The following is a 21408-nucleotide window of genomic DNA, read 5'->3' as shown; positions in this document are numbered from 1 at the left end:
CTAATATAACTAATTTCTCTTTCACCGCTATCTCTCATTTTCCCCCTTTTTCATAACTTACACAACCCTCTTGCTTTCTCTCGTACATCTCGTCACTCGCACTCCTTCCCAGCAGGTATCAACCATACACCTTTCTTTTCTCTTTCAGGGTCGACTTAACTTCCTCATCTCACCATTCATCCCTTCTCTTATCAAACATCCATGTCCCACCTTCTGCATACCACTTGCTTCACATGCAATATTTCTCAAAGTATCTTCCTTTCCTCATTTACTCTCTTAGCTTCTTTTACTCTCTTGCCATGCTTCACCAAATCTCTCCTGACATCTCCAAAACAAGACTCTTTTCAATGCACATTCACTTTTGCTACCCACTTCCCACCTTAGTCATCAGCTTTTCTGAAAATCACTATAAACTTCACCGTCTCCACCAAGAAATGGTCAAACATCCCATCAGCTGCTCCTCTCAGCAAATTTATATCCAAGAATCTCTCCTTGTACATCCAATAATTCATAATGACCCCTAAACTAATCACCCACATGTATGTACTTTTATATAACCAAGGAACAAGGCATTCCCAATCATTTCTTCATCATCACACAACTTCACAAGCTTTTTACCATTTTCATTCACAATGGGCACCACATGCCCCCAAGATATATCCCGAGCTACCACATCACCTACCACTGCATTCAAATCACACACCCCTATCACTAAATTCCAAGTGTCAAAACTGCTGATGCACTCACTCGGCTTCTAAAGCACTTGTCTCTCTTCCTCACTCCTCTTAGCAGGGATACAAGCAGTGACAAACTTCCAACTTTCAATGTCAACAATGATAACTGCTGGTTAAAATACTGGAAGTCTGCATACCTTTTTCGTGGTTTGAATCCTGGGATGGCCGCAAGATATGTCTGCATAGTGGTCATTGAGGGAGAGGAGGCATCACGTGAAGAGGGGGATGATTGTGAGGCTGGAACCCGCACCACTCTGGAAGCTGCAAGCATAAATGTAAACAACAAAAACAAGCAGATGAAATTCCACAAAATCATTAAACAAAACACTTCTCAAAGCCAATGGGAGGTCCAGCATTAGAGGTAAACAGGCACTCTAAGCTAAAAATGACTTAACCAAATGATAAATAGATCATCTACAATTTCAAGAATGGAAGGCATCATGTATATCAATTATACATCTGTAACTGCATTAAAGAGATGTCTACTTAACCAAAACTGTGCTTAACTGTAAGGCATTAACACTAGTCAAAGAAGGTTCAGAGTTTTGGCAATTTCAAATTGACTTCTTAAATGGAACACCACTTTGGTAAATCAAAAACAAAGAGGTTATAGTCTGGATAGATATCATCCAAAATCATTAACATTTTCATGGACACACAGTGCAAGCTGTATGCAGCAGAGACTGGAGGTTGACAGATGTGTACATCCTTAGCCTCTACTTCAGAAAAACAATTTCTAGTATATTCTATTGTGCAGATAAAAAGACGATGCTGAAAAGCAATAATGTGGGATAGGGATCCTGAAAAATGTACCCCATGTAGTACTATGAAAATGCTAATACAATTGGATAGCCCCTTAGCTATGATGAGGACAAAGAATTAGAAACAATTTGGAATAAATGCAAACATGCCTTATCGAACTAACAAGCCATGCAATTAATAGTTTTCTTTTGTGGCTTAAAACCTCTCTGCCCTTTACATTTTTTTCATATCATCTCCTCAGGTAAACTAACACTGACATGTCATCCCCTAATAAAAAGCAAGCCCATTCTATTTTTTTCATATTTTCTTCTAAAGTACAACAAAAGTGATACGCCATCTCCTAATACAAATGAGGCCAGTTAATGCAGATACTCTTCATAGTACATTTGCTACGATGCATATCTATTTCCCAAAACTGGCTCCTGTCTCATACTCCCTATCTCTGGCCTGAAGCCTAAACTTTGGTTTCCATATAAAGCTCTTCAAGCTCCTCACTTGGATATCATCTTTGTCAAATTTGCAAATACTTGTACATTCCTTCAAAATCAACATACTGCAATATCATCCTTTAATACTTCAACTCCTGGGGTTTGTTTTGGTTTTGATCAAAGGTGTTTTTCCTTATCATTTGAAAGATATTCATATGAAATTAAAGAACAGCCATGTAAGAGAATCTTCATGCCACTAATATCCCCTTAAGAGTGTGCTAAAATTTGGAATGCTTCATCTCCATGAGCACTAATGATAGGCTTCTAAGTGGTCTAAGGCATGTGTGACAAATGAGCTGCCATCTTGTTTATTTCATCATTTTTTTTGGTTTTCTTAACAGAAGATGAAATCTGGCAAGTCAGCAGGTTTGCATGGTATTGCAGTAGAATCTATAAGGAAAGTGGGTGACTGTTGTTGATTGGTGGATAAGGATATTCAATGTATGTAAGGATCATGGTGAAGTGCCTGAGGATTGGCAGAATGCATGTATAGTGCAATTGTACAACGGCAAAGGGGATACCGGTGAGTGTTCAAACTACAGAGGAATAAGTTTGTTAAGTATTCCTGAAATATTGTACGGGAGGGTATTGATTGAAAGGGTGAAAGCATGTACAGAGCATCAGACTGGGGAAGAGTAGTGTGGTTTCAGAAGTGGTGGAGGATGCGTGGATCAGGTGTTTCCTTTGAAGAATGTGCATGAGAAATACTTAGAAAAACAGATGGATTTGTATGTAGCTTTATGGATCTGGAAAAGGTATATGATAGGGTTGATAAAGATGCTAAGTGGAATTTCTCAAGAGTATATGGTGTGGGAGGTAAGCTGCTAGAAGCAGTGAAAAGTACTTACAAAGGATGTAAGGCATGTGTACGAGTAAGAAGAGAGGAGAGTGATTGGTTCCCAATGTAGGTCAGTCTGTGGCAGGGGAGTGTGACGTCCCCATAGTTGTTTAATCTGTTTATGGATTGTGTAGTTAGGGAGGTAAATGCAAGAGTTTTGGAGAGAGGGGCAAGTATGCAGTTTGTTGGGGATGAGAGGGACTGGGAAGTGAATCAGTTGTTGTTTGCCGATGATATAGTGCTGGTGGCTGATTCGAGTGAGAAACTGCAGAAGTTGGTGACATGAGTTTGGAAAAAGTGAGAAAATGAAATGTTTGAGGACAATAAGTGGTGTGAGGTGGTTTGATCGAGTAAGTAATGAAAGGGTAAATGAGATGTCTTGTAGTAAAAAGAGTGTGGTTGAAAAAACATAAGAGGGTGTGTTGAAATGGTTTGGACATGTGGAGAGAATGAGTGAGGAAAGACTGACAAAGATGAAATATGTGTCAGAGGTGGAAGGAACAAGAAGTGGGAGGCCAAATTGGAGGGGGATGGATGGAGTGAAAAAAATTCTGAGTGATCAGGGCCTGAACATACAGGAGGGTGAGAGGTGTGCACGAATAGAGTGAATTGAAATGATGTAGTATACCAGGATTGACGGGCTGTCAATGGACTAAACTAGAGCATGTGAGACATCTGGGATAAATCATGGAAAGGTCTGTGGGGCCACTAAGTGGATAGGGAGCTGTGGTTTTAGTGCATTACACATGACAGCTAGAGATGAGTGTGAACAAACGAGGCCATTTTGTCTGTTTACCTGGTGCTACCTAGCTGAAGGAGGGGGTAGCGATGCTTGTTTCCTGTGGGGTGGGGTAGCACCAGAAATGGATGATGGCAAGCAAGTATGAATATGTACATGTGCATGACATATGTGTGTATGTATATGTATATGTGTGTGTTTGGATATTATGTATGAAAAAAAATGAGTGGATGGGCCATTCTTCGTCTGTTTCCTGGCGCTATCTCGCTGATGTGGGAAAAGGCCTTCAAGTATAATAAAAATAAATATATTGTTTGGTTTTCTATGCCTGTACTTTGAGTTACAGACCAATTTGTTCTTCTTTAACAAAGAATGAACAATATTCTTTCACAAAACATAATTCATACCTTAGAGCAAGACTTTGTATAGAAGCATGTGGTGACATTTGGATGGCATCTTTTGTTTATACATATAGTTGTTGCCACCTGGATTCTTCAGCCACAATACTTAGATGCATACATGATACGCATATGTATGTATATATGTGTATGTGGGTATTATGTACATTAAAGTGTATGTGAGTGGAGGGCCATTCTTCGTGTTTCCTGGCACTACGCTAGCGCGGGAAACAGCAATTATGTAAAATAAATAAATAAACACATCCTCTCTTTATTCACTGGTATATGTATCTTTTTTTCTCTTACAGTCTAAGTACACAAACTTACTTCTGGGAAGCTGATAAATAAAAGACAATATGACCTAAGTACAAAATTTATTCCTATACTAGTACTGAGATAAATAATATGTAATTAACTATATAATACTGAAAAGGGTAAATGAAATAAAGGATGAGGAATATCTTCTATCATAATGATCAGAGATATTTCTAATCATACAATTACTGTGTAGGACTATAAAGATGAAAATATGAACAAGCTTCAGCTCTAGATAACTGTGATGTAAATAATAACATGTAACTGGGTACGTAATGATGCCTCTTCTCTCTCTCTCTCTCTCTCTCTCTCTCTCTCACTCACTCACTCTCTCTCACTCTCTCTCTCTCTCTCTCTCTCACTCACTCTCTCTCACTCTCTCTCTCTCTCTCTCTCTCTCTCTCTCTCTCTCTCTCTCTCTCTCTCTCTCTCTCATTTTCTCCCAGTTTAATACACACGTATATACTTCTGGGAGGCTGATAGATAAATGAAAATATAACCTAAAACAAAATTCATTTCTGTTATACTATATAGTATATAATGATACATATCTAATTACAAAATAATGAGACAATGACATAAAGGAAAAAGAATCATTTAGATAATAATATGAGAGGTAAATATATATAATGTCAAAACAATGAAAAAATGAATAAGCTTCAGTTCTAGTTTACTGCGAAGTAAATACTTAAGAGAAAATGGTTATTTCATTATACCTCTTCTTTCTATGTTCTCTCTCCCCCAGTAAAATAAACCCATATTTACTTCGGGAAGGATGATAAACAAAAGACAATATAACCTACGAACAAAATGTAGTTCTAAAGAAACACTGCAGGACTCCGATGTGATACATAACTGAGCCCCAGACAGATGGTAATGATGAAAATGAATTATGACAGGTGATTACCTGATCATCAGTGCTTATGCACCTGGCAACAAAAACACAAAAGAACTGATGAAGACAGGTGAGTGCTTTGGGAGGAGTTAAGTGAGTGTGTCAGTAGTTGTGATGTGAGAGATCGGATATCAATGTTGAATAATCTAATGCGAAAGTAGGAAATGTGGATATTGGGGTATAACTTGGGGAATGGGATACTCAAGGTGAATGGAAATTGTGAACAGCCTGTGAAGTTGCGTGCAACTAAAATGACTGGTTACTGGGAACATCTGGTTAAAATAGGGACAAACATGAGTATACAGTGAGTATGAAAGATGGTAAGAGGATATCATTAGATTACCTACTAACTGATAGGCACTTAAAAGAGAAATTCCTGGCTGTGAATGGACTGCAAGGGGACAGTTGATGGGATGTCTGTTTATTACCTGGTGATGGCAAGGGTGAAGAGCTGTCAAGGCATTCAGAAAAGAGGACATGATATGGGTGAGAAGGTGATGAAAATAAGTGAGCTTGGAAGAGAGACTTGTGTGAAGAGATAACAGGATAGACTGAGTGCAGAATGGTAAATGGTTGGAGTAAATGAAGCTGAGGGAGTGGGCAGAAATGGGAGGTGGGCATGTAATAATGAGTAGTGAGAGGTAGGATGATGAAGTTAAGATGCAAGGAAAAGAAAAAAGGGAGGTGTACGGGCACTACTTACAGGACAGGAGTCATCAACAGGATGTCAAAATGAAAATGTAAAGGCTGAAAAAGAGGGCAAGTGAAAGTTGGGGTGATCAAATATCAGCAAGCTTCTAGGAGAATAAGACAATATCTTGGAAAGGGCTTAACAGTGTGAGAAAAACAAGAGAACAAATGGGATCATTGGTGAAGTAGGCAAATGAGAAAATGGAAACAGCAGAGATAAGGTAAAGAGGTGATGGAAAGAGTACTCTGAAGGACTTTCGAATGTGTTTGATGATAGGGTGGCAGAAGTGGGGTGTTTGGGGTATGGATGCAAGTCATGGAAAGTGGTTCGATGAAAAAGAAGAGGTGATGAAAGCCTCGTAAAAGATGAATTGTGGCAGGGCAGTTGAAGTGGATGGTACTACAACAGAATTTCTTAAGAAAGGGAGTGACTGTGTTGCTGATTGGTCAGTCAGGATTTTCAATGTATGTATGGAGGTGAGGTGCCTTAGGATTGGCAGAATGCCTCTATAGTTAAACAGTAAAAAGGCAAAGGGAACAAAGGCATCTGAATTACAGAGTAATAAGTTTGTTGAAAATACTATGTTCATTGAATGGAAGTAGTGAATGAGAGAGTGACAGCAAATACAGAGCATCAGACTAGGGAGGAACAATGTGGTTTCAGGAGTGACAGAGGATGTAAGTGGATCAGGTGCCTGCTCTAAATAATGTGCATGAGAAATACTTACTGAAACAGAAGGACTGTGTGTGACATTTGTGGATCCGTAGGAAGCATATAATAGGGTAGACAGAAGCTTTATGGAAGTTGTTACAAACATATGGTGAGGGAAGACAGTTATCAGAAGTTTTCATCATGAGAGGACAGCATATGTGTGAGTAGGATAAAAAGAGGATGAGTGATTCAAGATGAAGGAGGGTCTGCAGCAATGGTGTGTGACGTTGCCATGGCTTTTTCATCTGTTTAGGATAGGATAGTGAGTAAGATGAATGCAGTCTGTTGGGGTGGGGGCTGGCTGGCAGGTGAGGCAGTTATTGTTTGCTGATAACAGTGCTGATGGCAAATTAAAGACCTGAACTGCAAAAGGTGGTATCTAAGTCAAAGATTTCAGAAGCTGGTGTCTACATTTGGGATAATGTGTAAAAGCAAAATGTTAATAGTTACATTGAATAAAATCATGGTTATTATGTTTGGCATTGGAGATATGTTTGTTGGGAAGTGAGTCTGAATGGAGAAAACCAAGAGGAAGTAAAGTGCTTCAGACACCCTAGAGGGAACATGGCAGCAAATGGTACAATGAGAGAAGAAAAGAGACATAGGGTGGGTAAGGGGGTGATGGTACTGGTAGCATTGAGGAATGTGTGGACTGAGAAGCTGATATCTAGGAGGGGAAAATGGGCATATCTAAAGGTGCTGTATTCCCAATGGTGTTGTATGGATGCGAGGCATGGGCATCAGCTGAGAATGTACAGGAGAGGGTGAGTGTTGGAGAAAAATGTCTGAGGACAATATGTGCTGTGAAGTGGGTTCAATGAGTAAGAAATAATTTGGGTAAAGAAAGATGTGGTAACAATAAGAGCATAGCTGTGTGCTGAAGAGAAAGAGTAAAGTGAGATGGACTAAAAGAATAGGCATATACAGTTACACAGCCTCCTCCTTCATCCAAAGTGAGAGACTATCGGAGACTGCCAAATCAACGATAGCAGAAAGGCAAAAAGTCTCTACAAAAGAGAATATCACTCTATGTTTATCTTTTTATAAAACCCAGTTATAGTGTAGCAAAGATCCTTTAGTTCTGAGTGTCGTTCCAGAAGAAATAACCCAGAAGATAATATAAAAAAAGTTCAGTTATAGGCAGCCCACAAGATGGAGCTCATCCTCCTGCACTTTTAAGACATGACTGATACATGATCATGGAATCCACTCTGAGAGAACAAGCAATGCTAATTCTCTTCCTAATATACCCTGGTATATCTTCTACCTACTGGCCAGTCAGACTACTGTAGAAACACTGCCCTTTTTTTTTCAGCCCAACAATGACTCAGGGATAAGAAATAATTGTCTGAAGATTCTACTAAAGAGGAAATCTCATTATGCACTTCCTTCTATTCCAGTACTGATGGCTATGACTCCACTGGTACTGTGGTAGAATAGTGATGAGGATCCCTTAATCAGGCTTGGATGAGTCTGCTATCACTGAAAAAAGTTTTATTTGAACATCACCAGTTTACTAGCAGGGATAGAGCTTGAAGAAGTTCCTGAGGGGAAAAAGCGCACAAGTGATATGAATAGATCTATAGAAGATGGGTAGTATTTACTTCTCACATCTCCAACCAATCACTCAACAATCAAGACTGATCTTCATTGAACAAGGTCCCCACAATACACTTGGAACTCCAGATTATATGTACCATGAGCTAGCTGACTAAACAGCGACTCGAGAAATGAGTGAATACTCTACAAAGGATAGAATATTCCTTAAGCGCACCATCGTTAAAAGGGGTTAAGCTGAGAATTACTTTGATACACTTATTGGGTCTAAAAATCTTTAAACTCAGATCCCATCTCCAAACCTTTACAATCAGTACACAATGGAAAACAAGATGATTTTGAATGACATGAGTCACCCTAAAATGGTACAAAAACCACAGAAGAGCAAAATCTGTATAAATACAATTTTAGTGAAAAGCTTTGACCTTTAAGTAATAACTACATTTTCCTCCCCTGGTCCCAAACTAAATTTACAGCATAGAATTGGATGAAGTGTGCTACCGCCAAACTACACAAGTCAAGTGATTTCAACCTGCCCACCATGGATTGAGTTGGGAGGAGGGGGATGATTTTTTAAGTTGCTTCCAATACTCCTCAACTGGGAAAAAAACTTCCTTCCCTCAAGATCAAGCAACAAGAACCCCTTGTCTACCGAAATGCCAATCACAGTCACCTGGACAGAACTAACAATGAGGAGGCTTGACTGACTGAATTCTAACCCAGTGTAGCATAACTCTGGGGTGTGATCTAGCCCTATCATTCTTGGCAACACCTTCTGATCCTTACCTATGTGTAATTCCCCTGTAAGGGGCCCATACACTGACAGCCTCCAGGGGAATGGAAAAACAAAGCCAAGGAAGAGAGGAATGGAGGTATGGCACTGTCACCAAAAAAATCCAGTCAGGAAAGGTAACTAGTCAAACATGTGATAAGCAATGTTAATAAATGTTTGGTAAAGTGTGTGAAAGAAGAAAGTTAAGAGTAAATGTGAATAAGAGCAAGGTTATTAGGTACAGTAGGGTTGAGGGTCAATTCAATTGGGAGGTGAGTTTGAATGGAGAAAAACTGGAGGAAGTGAAGTGTTTTAGATATCTGGGAGTGGATCTGGCAGCGGATGGAACCATGGAAGCGGAAGTGGATCATAGGGTGGGGGAGGGGGCGAAAATTCTGGGGGCCTTGAAGAATGTGTGGAAGTCGAGAACATTATCTCGGAAAGCAAAAATGGGTATGTTTGAAGGAATAGTGGTTCCAACAATGTTGTATGGTTGCGAGGCGTGGGCTATGGATAGAGTTGTGCGCAGGAGGATGGATGTGCTGGAAATGAGATGTTTGAGGACAATGTGTGGTGTGAGGTGGTTTGATCGAGTGAGTAACGTAAGGGTAAGAGAGATGTGTGGAAATAAAAAGAGCGTGGTTGAGAGAGCAGAAGAGGGTGTTTTGAAGTGGTTTGGGCACATGGAGAGAATGAGTGAGGAAAGATTGACCAAGAGGATATATGTGTCGGAGGTGGAGGGAACGAGGAGAAGAGGGAGACCAAATTGGAGGTGGAAAGATGGAGTGAAAAAGATTTTGTGTGATCGGGGCCTGAACATGCAGGAGGGTGAAAGAAGGGCAAAGAATAGAGTGAATTGGAGCAATGTGGTATACCGGGGTTGACGTGCTGTCAGTGGATTGAATCAAGGCATGTGTATGGGGGTGGGTTGGGCCATTTCTTTCGTCTGTTTCCTTGCGCTACCTCGCAACAAGGGAGACAGCGACAAAGTATAAAAAAAAAAAAAAAATAAATAAATAAATAAATAAATGTATAATTCATCTGACTTAACAGCATAATAAACCACACCCTAACCAAATCTGAGAAGTACATTCATCCATGGCAGGGCAAGAGAAGCTGAGATAAAAAGAAAACAGAACTGTGAGAAAGGTCAGTAACAAAGACCTTAGAACTGATGTTTCAACACAGAGTGGAGGTTGCTGTTTGATTACTGGGCACATTTGGGCCAATTCAGTCAGCCACTAGCTTTGAATCGGTGGTTAACAAGAGGTTTGAGGCATCAACTTTATCAGATGAAAAGAGGGTTAAGGTTTCCAACTCAAAGGATCCATTATATTCTCTCAAGGCTTGCGGGACCAACCTACCCTGAGAGAAACGGTTAAGTTGTTTTTGTATGTTAAGTAACACCCAAATCAATGAAAAAATTCAGATGAATCAAAAGCAGGGGATACTGTGTTTTGCACTTTACACAATATCGATCAGTAAAATGGATGAATAAGTGCAAGCAGGACATCCTTCTATTACCCACCAGATCCTGACCTAACAGTAGCTTAAAATATATATTTCTGTTTCTATTCTTTTTTTCTTTTTTTTCATACTATTTGCCATTTCCCGCGTTAGCGAGGTAGCGTTAAGAACAGAGAACTGGGCCTTAGAGGGAATATCCTCACCTGACCCCCTTCTCTGTTCCTTCTTTTGGAAAAAAAAAAAAGGGGAGGATTTCCAGCCACCCGCTCCCTCCCCCTTTTAGTCGCCTTCTACGACACGCAGGGAATACGTGGGAAGTATTCTTTCTCCCCTATCCCCAGGGATATATATATATATATATATATATATATATATATATATATATATATATATATATATATATATATATATATATATATATTTCTTTTCTTTTAAACTATTCGCCATTTCCCGCGTTAGCGAGGTAGCGTTAAGAACAGAGGACTGGGCCTTTTTTGGAATATTACTTCTTTAACAATAAACAACACATGAAAAGATCAAACAACAAAAAGTGACTTACCCTGAGAGCCTGAGGAGATAGTGCTGGAATAAGTACCATTTTGGGGCAGGCCTGCTTGCACAGACAAGCTAGAATTGTGATGTGTTCCACTTGTAGCAGCATTGTTAGCTATTCGAGAGCTAACCCTTGTTCCATGTAAAGGATGGTGATTACTTGGTGAACAGGCCTTATTACTCAATCTTGCTCCGGAATACTGAGTGGGAGAATGAGTCATTTTACTACCCATTCTGCACATGGGTGGAGATGGGGTGGTTGGTAAAATATTGGCTGGAGATTTTACATCAGTGTGGGGTGGTATGGGTGATGCGCAGGCAGCAGTGGTGGTGGTGGTAGTGGTGGTAGTTGTAGTAGTGATGGTTGTAATGGTGGTAATTGTGGTGATGGTGGTGGTTGTGGTGGTCGTAGTGGCAGATACTGGCTGGACAGGCTGAGAAGTAGGGTTGGGAGATGTGGCTGCAACTGTCTTCATGGTGACACGAGTTATAGGCGGAGAATTTCCTGCTGCAATAGAGGTATTGCGTCGTCGTCTGCGGGCTTGTTGTCGTAAAGCGTGCTTGCCAGCTGCACCTGGATAAGACACGCGTCGAACAACAGCACCATTTACCTGTGGTGAGTGTGCTAAAATTAATATCTATAAATTTAAAGCATCATCTTATCCAAGGTAAAAGAGGAACGTACACCTAGCAGACAGCCAAGCATAAATGCTTACTGTGAATATGATTCTATAATGCTGATTTTGTTTTATAATTTTTCTTACAAGTATCGACTTGTAAATGACTCCTCCATGATACACCACTCCTTTGTTTAATGTTCCAAGAAAGTGTTACATTGTGAAGTTTCATTAAAAGAGGTAATGAAACCCAGTTTCCAAAGGCAAAGCTACTACTCTGAAATCCTCAACTTTATTTCATCAACTTTTATTTTCAAGTAAATGACAAAAGACATTGCTCCAATCAATGCCATCTCAGGTGAAAGAAAAGTGTTTGGCAACAATTTGTAGACATGAATCTTAAAGGAACAAAGGTGATATGAAGAGGGAAAGACAAAAGAAGGAAAAAAATTCTAAAGCTTAGCAGTTCAAGCAAAGAATGCATCATAATATCCAATCCTAAACAACTACTGCAATCAATAAAGTAAACTATGTGAAATATAATGAAAATCAAAAAAGGAGACAATGTTAAAACCAGAAGAATGTAAAGATGTACTGCAATAATCTATATTAAAAAAGGTCACCAAAAGTTATTTTATTTGAGTCAAATATGTGCATCAATATGCATTTTATATGGTGTAGCATTATTCCTGAAGCATAACAGCTAGTGAATCAGATTTGACAACAATCTAAGTCAGGCCACAGCACTCTCTAACTTTTATGTACAACAACTCTTTAAGTGCAAGACCCTCGATATGAGTATTTGAACTGTGTGCTAATCCAGTATCATCGCTATATTTGACCTTCTGGTACAATCTTGTTTTCATGCAAGAATCCAGATATTAGTAATTACCTTATGTGCTAATCCAGGAGAGAGATCAGGTGGCTCCAAGGATACAGTTATGGCGGTATCATCCACATGAGGCAGCAATTCCAATGGCTGGCTGATGCTATTGCTCGGTGCCGTGCGCTCCTCATCCACACTACCCGCCACCTGACAAGCTTCGTCCCCCCCACTGCTGCCAGCTGCATCCACAGGCACATCTCCCATCTGGTCTGCCTCTTCGTCCTCACCTGGTAATTCATATGTGACTAACTACAGTTTTGATGAGGCATTCATTACTAAAATAATTTCTTTTAAAAACAGATTTGCATTAACATGTAACAACTTATAATGTTAAGAGAAAACTAACATTATAGTATTCTAGCAGTAAGATGCATCTGCTTGTGCTGTTAATGACAACACAAAAATGAACTTTCACAGAGCTTGACAGTTATTTGTTGATGAGGTAGCCCTGAGTCACAGGGAAACAGTTTCATTAAACTTGTTAACTAGTCTGAGATGTTTCAAGCTGGGAAGTTGTTAGCTTTCATGTGATCTAACAAAATAACACAAATAAATAGTTGTTAGTTGTTAGAAGCAGTGAAAAGTTTTTATCGAGGATGTAAGGCATGTGTACGTGTAGGAAGTGAGGAAAGTGATTGGTTCTCAGTGAATGTAGGTTTGCGGCAGGGGTGTGTGATGTCTCCATGGTTGTTAATTTGTTTATGGATGGGGTTGTTAGGGAGGTAAATGCAAGAGTTTTGGAAAGAGGGGCAAGTATGAAGTCTGTTGGGGATGAGAGAGCTTGGGAAGTGAGTCAGTTGTTGTTCGCTGATGATACAGCGCTGGTGGCTGATTCATGTGAGAAACTGCAGAAGCTGGTGACTGAGTTTGGTAAAGTGTGTGGAAGAAGAAAGTTAAGAGTAAATGTGAATAAGAGCAAGGTTATTAGGTACAGTAGGGTTGAGGGTCAAGTCAATTGGGAGGTGAGTTTGAATGGAGAAAAACTGGAGGAAGTGAAGTGTTTTAGATATCTGGGAGTGGATCTGGCAGCGGATGGAAACATGGAAGCGGAAGTGGATCATAGGGTGGGGGAGGGGGCGAAAATTCTGGGGGCCTTGAAGAATGTGTGGAAGTCGAGAACATTATCTCGGAAAGCAAAAATGGGTATGTTTGAAGGAATAGTGGTTCCAACAATGTTGTATGGTTGCGAGGCGTGGGCTATGGATAGAGTTGTGCGCAGGAGGATGGATGTGCTGGAAATGAGATGTTTGAGGACAATGTGTGGTGTGAGGTGGTTTGATCGAGTGAGTAACGTAAGGGTAAGAGAGATGTGTGGAAATAAAAAGAGCGTGGTTGAGAGAGCAGAAGAGGGTGTTTTGAAGTGGTTTGGGCACATGGAGAGAATGAGTGAGGAAAGATTGACCAAGAGGATATATGTGTCGGAGGTGGAGGGAACGAGGAGAAGAGGGAGACCAAATTGGAGATGGAAAGATGGAGTGAAAAAGATTTTGTGTGATCGGGGCCTGAACATGCAGGAGGGTGAAAGGAGGGCAAGGAATAGAGTGAATTGGAGCAATGTGGTATACCGGGGTTGACGTGCTGTCAGTGGATTGAATCAAGGCATGTGAAGCGTCTGGGGTAAACCATGGAAAGCTGTGTAGGTATGTATATTTGCGTGTGTGGACGTATGTATATACATGTGTATGGGGGGGGGTTGGGCTATTTCTTTCGTCTGTTTCCTTGCGCTACCTCGCAAACGCGGGAGACAGTGACAAAGTATAAAAAAAAAAAAAAAAAATAGCTTTGTGTCAGGCCAACAAGTTAAAATTGTGTAAGATGTAGAACTTAATTGATGTTTACATACATTCTCTGTACTTGGTGCAACACAAGTACACATTACAAAAAAATTCAAATTCATACACTTTATTGGAGGGACAGCCTTACTCTAACAAATTACCTTTTAGCTGAACTTCTACTAGCACATCAATAGTGCAACAGATTCACTTCCTCCACAAATAACACAGGATTAAGAGTTGATCTTCATGCAAACAACTGTTGAGCTATCACAAAAATAGTAGAGTATGAACAAGAAGTTCATTTTATAGAGGAAGCCCACAAGTGGACCATATCAGTGAAAATAATCAAGTAGATTGATGTCCCTTCTATTAACAATACAGATGAGTGTCAAATCCATGAAAGCAGAACATTCAGGTCAAGTCGTGTGTACGAACATCAATTCCCAAGTCCATACACCAATTCCCAAGTCCATACACCATGCCTTTTAACCACAAAATATTGTATATAAATAAAGTCAAATATATTCTAACAAAGAGTAAAATACATAAACTGAAGTGGGTAGGCTTACCCACCACTCACAACAAAATACCTATAGTTGCCAAAATATTGGGTTTGCTGGCATAAGTGGAGTCTCCAAACAGACTTCAATTATTTCCAAAGTCTTTGAAAGTCTCCTTGCCTTTCTTTTTCTTTAACATGTATAACTCCATTCCCTTCTTTCTGATCACCAATATGGCTTTCGTTGTACAAGGTCTACTTGTGATCCCTCCCATGTGACTTATCTCTGGTCCTCATCCATCAATGATTTTGGTGAATGATTCACCATGGAACATGACAACTCCAAAATATCTGATTGGGTGTGGCATAAGTCTACTTTCTGTTTTCTCTGCTTCTCTTTGATCCCTAACACATAACTTCCTCTACACTCAGTCCACTGCAACAAATTTTGATGGACTTAGAACTACCAATAGTGGTGTCCCTCACGATTTTGTCCTCTCACCTAATCTCTTTTTTCTTGCCACAAATAATGTCTTCATCATCAAACCTTATTCACTCTTTCCCTGATGATTCCACACTACTTTCAATTCACTTTTCCTCCCCTTTTCACCCTACTCATTCTATTTCTCACACATGTGCACATCTTTCATATTCAAATCTGTACAATAACTTAGAATGATAGAAGCAGAAACTAGACTGTATTCAACAATGCCTAAATGCAATTTCTATTTCTTTTCTTAATGTCACTCTCTTTCTCCTCTGTGCAGTTCCTAGTTAACCAATCTATAACACTGTCAGCACCTTTCTTGAAAATTCAACTGCAATCCCATCCACTTGAAGTCACTTTGCCACATTATCTCATGCAAAGCTTTTACCACTTTTTATCTTACAACGAACTCATCTGCCATGACACTCTTACTCTTTTATTCCTACATCCCAAACACCCCATGTCTGCCACTTCATCATCTTAGCCATTCAGCAGTCCTTAAATATAATCTCTCCTTCTCCTCTTCATTGCCTATTACCATTTCTAAATGTATTCTTTCACTGATGCTCCCACCTGTTCTCTCATTCTCACTCTCTACACTTCCTTCCAAAAGACTTCTTTTTTCTCTAAAGTTTGAAGCTACTCTCTCACACCACCTCTCACTTGTCCTTTATTCAGCCTCTGTACCTTCCTCTTGACCTTTTTCTTTTATGCTAGCTGAAATGGCACAGGCAGCTGAGGCCATTCCTGGTTCAGTCCACTGACAGCATGTCAACCCTAGTATGCCACATCATTCCAATCAACCTTATTCCTTGCATGCCTCTCACCTTCCTGTAAGTTCAGGCCCCGACTGCTCAAACTCTTTTTCACTCCAGGGCATATGAAATGTCAGGGGTAAACCATGGAAAGGTCTGTAGGGCCTTAATGTGGATAGGAAGCTGTGGTTTCAGTGCATTACACATGACAGCTAGAGACTGAGTGTGAACGAATGTGGCCATTTTTGTCTGTTTTCCTGTTGCTACCTTGCTGAAGCAGGAGGTAACATTTCTAAACTAATCTTTCCCCTTACCCTTCAGCTTAGTTTCATTCAGAGTAAAAATATCCTAGTTTCCTTCTTTAAACATACCACCTATCTCTCCCTTTTCCCTTACTGGTTACATCCACAAACATCAAGACATACTAATATACATCATATGCATACATACCACATCACTGTACTTTGTCCTATGCCTTGCATGCCTCACACCCATCTGCATGTTCACTCCAATTTTACATCTCATCCTTCTGAGAGTGAACACACCTCCAGACCAGTGATGGAAATTTTCATGCTAAATTTCTCTGTATCGTGGCATGACACTTGGTTTCCAATTTTTGGTTAAGCCCTTGTGCAAGATCACAAGGAAAAGAGTTAGGATACATAGCAGGATAGGGGGTACTGTAAGTTAGACCACACACCTATTACATGCCAAACCTACTAAATTTACTCCTTAGATACAACTTCAGATAAATAACTTATCAGTATTAATACAGTAACCATAACTCATTTCAGATAAGCTTGTAAGGCAGAGGGTAGATGAATTATACGAACCGTGAAGGGGTGGATCCGAGACAGGCACTGCTAGTGTCTCCATAAGGCCACATTGACTGACCTGGCTTTCCCCACCACCACACTCCTTAAACACCTCACCTGACAATGGAATATAATAATCAATTAGCAAATCATACAAAACTTATTATACCCTTAAATCCCCATTGGTATATTAGAAATATAAACCACCTTTTCAAAGGACATTTGCTTTTGTTGGCCTTCATTGTGACTATTGAAATACAATATAAAATTTTTTCAGACAAAGAATGTTAATCTTAAGTATGAAAAACACTTTCTAAAGAGATGTTACACAAGCCATGAGAGATATTCTGGGCCTCCAAGGGTTGGAAATCTCTTAACCCCATACTTTACTGGTGAGGTAAATGCCTCTCAACCCATTGTTGATTTGATTCTGTGGAACTCATAAAGTCCTAGAGCCTAATAGTTATTAAGCATTTCCTTCCATGAAAAGATATACATTTTGGTTTTCTTTCAAAAATTAATTACTCTCTTTAAAATAGCATTATTGTCTAAAACTTCAAGAATACTTTTATTCTTCCCTTATCATTACATAATTCATATCTGACTCTTGAGAGTCCTTTATTTTTGGCATTCCACAAGGATATGTCGCATGGTAACATTGCAATTGCAGGTGACACATACTCCCGTGGTTCTAGTCTGCAATATCTACTCTTAGCTCTCTAAAACTCTCCACCTATTCAAGTTCTTTCCATTCAAACTCACACTCCAAATAACTTCTCTCTCCTTTCACTGCTCTCCCATTCTAAAATATGCATCTTTACTTCTGAGAAGCAGATAAGATAATATAATCTAAACAATATTTCTTTCCATAGTAATAATGTGAGGTACCTAATATGTAACTGATTACAAATAATGAGACAATGGGGCAAAGGAATATGTATCATTTCTACTATGATATTCATAAAGATGAAAATGATAATACAATAACAAAACAATGTAGCAAATGAATATGAATCACTTCTACTATAATACTCATAAAGAGGTAAATGATAATAACACCAGAACAATTGGAAAATTAACAATCTTGAGTTCTAGATCACTGGGAGGTTAAATAATGATGACTATTTTGTTACATCATAATCCCACAGCTTTTTAACACACACACACACAAACATAATATTATACTTGATTGCTGTTTCCAGTGTCAGTGAGGTAGCGCCAGGAAACAGGCAAAGAATGGCCCATCCACTTACACACACACACACATATATATATATATATATATATATATATATATATATATATATATATATATATATATATATATATATATATATATATATTTTTTTTTTTTTTTTTTTTTTTTTTTTATATACTTTGTCGCTGTCTCCCGCGTTTGCGAGGTAGCGCAAGGAAACAGACGAAAGAAATGGCCCAACCCCCCCATACACATGTACATACACACGTCCACACACGCAAATATACATACCTACACAGCTTTCCATGGTTTACCCCAGACGCTTCACATGCCTTGATTCAATCCACTGACAGCACGTCAACCCCTGTATACCACATCGCTCCAATTCACTCTATTCCTTGCCCTCCTTTCACCCTCCTGCATGTTCAGGCCCCGATCACACAAAATCTTTTTCACTCCATCTTTCCACCTCCAATTTGGTCTCCCTCTTCTCCTCGTTCCCTCCACCTCCGACACATATATCCTCTTGGTCAATCTTTCCTCACTCATTCTCTCCATGTGCCCAAACCATTTCAAAACACCCTCTTCTGCTCTCTCAACCACGCTCTTTTTATTTCCACACATCTCTCTTACCCTTACGTTACTTACTCGATCAAACCACCTCACACCACACATTTTCCTCAAACATCTCATTTCCAGCACATCCATCCTCCTGCGCACATCTCTATCCATAGCCCACGCCTCGCAACCATACAACATTGTTGGTACCACTATTCCTTCAAACATACCCATTTTTGCTTTCCGAGATAATGTTCTCGACTTCCACACATTTTTCAAGGCTCCCAAAATTTTCGCCCCCTCCCCCACCCTATGATCCACTTCCGCTTCCATGGTTCCATCCGCTGACAGATCCACTCCCAGATATCTAAAACACTTCACTTCCTCCAGTTTTTCTCCATTCAAACTCACCTCCCAATTGACTTGACCCTCAACCCTACTGTACCTAATAACCTTGCTCTTATTCACATTTACTCTTAACTTTCTTCTTCCACACACTTTACCAAACTCAGTCACCAGCTTCTGCAGTTTCTCACATGAATCAGCCACCAGCGCTGTATCATCAGCGAACAACAACTGACTCACTTCCCAAGCTCTCTCATCCCCAACAGACTTCATACTTGCCCCTCTTTCCAAAACTCTTGCATTTACCTCCCTAACAACCCCATCCATAAACAAATTAAACAACCATGGAGACATCACACACCCCTGCCGCAAACCTACATTCACTGAGAACCAATCACTTTCCTCTCTTCCTACACGTACACATGCCTTACATCCTCGATAAAAACTTTTCACTGCTTCTAACAACTTGCCTCCCACACCATATATTCTTAATACCTTCCACAGAGCATCTCTATCAACTCTATCATATGCCTTCTCCAGATCCATAAATGCTACATACAAATCCATTTGCTTTTCTAAGTATTTCTCACATACATTCTTCAAAGCAAACACCTGATCCACACATCCTCTACCACTTCTGAAACCGCACTGCTCTTCCCCAATCTGATGCTCTGTACATGCCTTCACCCTCTCAATCAATACCCTCCCATATAATTTACCAGGAATACTCAACAAACTTATACCTCTGTAATTTGAGCACTCACTCTTATCCCCTTTGCCTTTGTACAATGGCACTATGCACGCATTCCGCCAATCCTCAGGCACCTCACCATGAGTCATACATACATTAAATAACCTTACCAACCAGTCAACAATACAGTCACCCCCTTTCTTAATAAATTCCACTGCAATACCATCCAAACCTGCTGCCTTGCCGGCTTTCATCTTCCGCAAAGCTTTTACTACCTCTTCTCTGTTTACCAAATCATTTTCCCTAACCCTCTCACTTTGCACACCACCTCGACCAAAACACCCTATATCTGCCACTCTGTCATCAGACACATTCAACAAACCTTCAAAATACTCATTCCATCTCCTTCTCACATCACCGCTACTTGTTATCACCTCCCCATTTACGCCCTTCACTGAAGTTCCCATTTGCTCCCTTGTCTTACGCACCCTATTTACCTCCTTCCAGAACATCTTTTTATTCTCCCTAAAATTTACTGATAGTCTCTCACCCCAACTCTCATTTGCCCTTTTTTTCACCTCTTGCACCTTTCTCTTGACCTCCTGTCTCTTTCTTATATATATATATATATATATATATATATATATATGTAGGAAGAGAGGAAAGTGATTGGTTCTCAGTGAATGTAGGTTTGCGGCAGGGGTGTGTGATGTCTCCATGGTTGTTTAATTTGTTTATGGATGGGGTTGTAAGGGAGGTAAATGCAAGAGTCCTGGAAAGAGGGGCAAGTATGAAGTCTGTTGGGGATGAGAGAGCTTGGGAAGTGAGTCAGTTGTTGTTCGCTGATGATACAGCGCTGGTGGCTGATTCATGTGAGAAACTGCAGAAGCTGGTGACTGAGTTTGGTAAAGTGTGTGGAAGAAGAAAGTTGAGAGTAAATGTGAATAAGAGCAAGGTTATTAGGTACAGTAGGGGTGAGGGTCAAGTCAATTGGGAGGTGAGTTTGAATGGAGAAAAACTGGAGGAAGTGAAGTGTTTTAGATATCTGGGAGTGGATCTGTCAGCGGATGGAACCATGGAAGCGGAAGTGGATCATAGGGTGGGGGAGGGGGCGAAAATTTTGGGAGCCTTGAAAAATGTGTGGAAGTCGAGAACATTATCTCGGAAAGCGAAAATGGGTATGTTTGAGGGAATAGTGGTTCCAACAATGTTGTATGGTTGCGAGGCGTGGGCTATGGATAGAGATGTGCGCAGGAGGATGGATGTGCTGGAAATGAGATGTTTGAGGACAATGTGTGGTGTGAGGTGGTTTGATCGAGTAAGTAACGTAAGGGTAAGAGAGATGTGTGGAAATAAAAAGAGCATGGTTGAGAGAGCAGAAGAGGGTGTTTTGAAATGGTTTGGGCACATGGAGAGAATGAGTGAGGAGAGATTGACCAAGAGGATATATGTGTCGGAGGTGGAGGGAACGAGGAGAAGAGGGAGACCAAATTGGAGGTGGAAAGATGGAGTGAAAAAGATTTTGTGTGATCGGGGCCTGAACATGCAGGAGGGTGAAAGGAGGGCAAGGAATAGAGTGAATTGGAGTCATGTGGTATACAGGGGTTGACGTGCTGTCAGTGGATTGAATCAAGGCATGTGAAGCGTCTGGGGTAAACCATGGAAAGCTGTGTAGGTATGTATATTTGCGTGTGTGGACGTGTGTATGTACATGTGTATGGGGGGGGGGGGGGTTGGGCCATTTCTTTCGTCTGTTTCCTTGCGCTACCTCGCAAACGCGGGAGACAGCGACAAAGTATAAAAAAAAAAAAAAAAAAAAAAAAAAAATATATATGTGGTGGCTGATTCATGTGAGAAACTGCA

General features: G+C 40.1%; 1 protein-coding gene across 4 annotated transcripts in view; it reads right to left on the bottom strand.

The window, feature by feature from the left end:
* Positions 1-21408, bottom strand: part of Asx (Additional sex combs) — a 92715-nt gene that overhangs the window by 62062 nt on the left and 9245 nt on the right. For all 4 annotated transcript variants that reach the window (XM_071659322.1, XM_071659341.1, XM_071659311.1 and 1 more), the window contains 4 exons: positions 16772-16870; positions 12429-12649; positions 10927-11530; positions 872-995 (listed from right to left, as the gene is read on the bottom strand). In XM_071659322.1, the coding sequence (XP_071515423.1) occupies positions 872-995; positions 10927-11530; positions 12429-12649; positions 16772-16814 (992 nt within the window). In that variant the 5' untranslated portion in view covers positions 16815-16870. The remainder of the gene's footprint in view (positions 1-871; positions 996-10926; positions 11531-12428; positions 12650-16771; positions 16871-21408) is intronic.

Source organism: Panulirus ornatus, chromosome 5 (genome assembly GCF_036320965.1).
Source record: "Panulirus ornatus isolate Po-2019 chromosome 5, ASM3632096v1, whole genome shotgun sequence".
In the NCBI taxonomy this organism is placed as follows: domain Eukaryota; kingdom Metazoa; phylum Arthropoda; class Malacostraca; order Decapoda; family Palinuridae; genus Panulirus; species Panulirus ornatus.
Note: the sequence above shows the minus strand (reverse complement) of the source record. Positions and strands in the feature narration are given on the sequence as shown.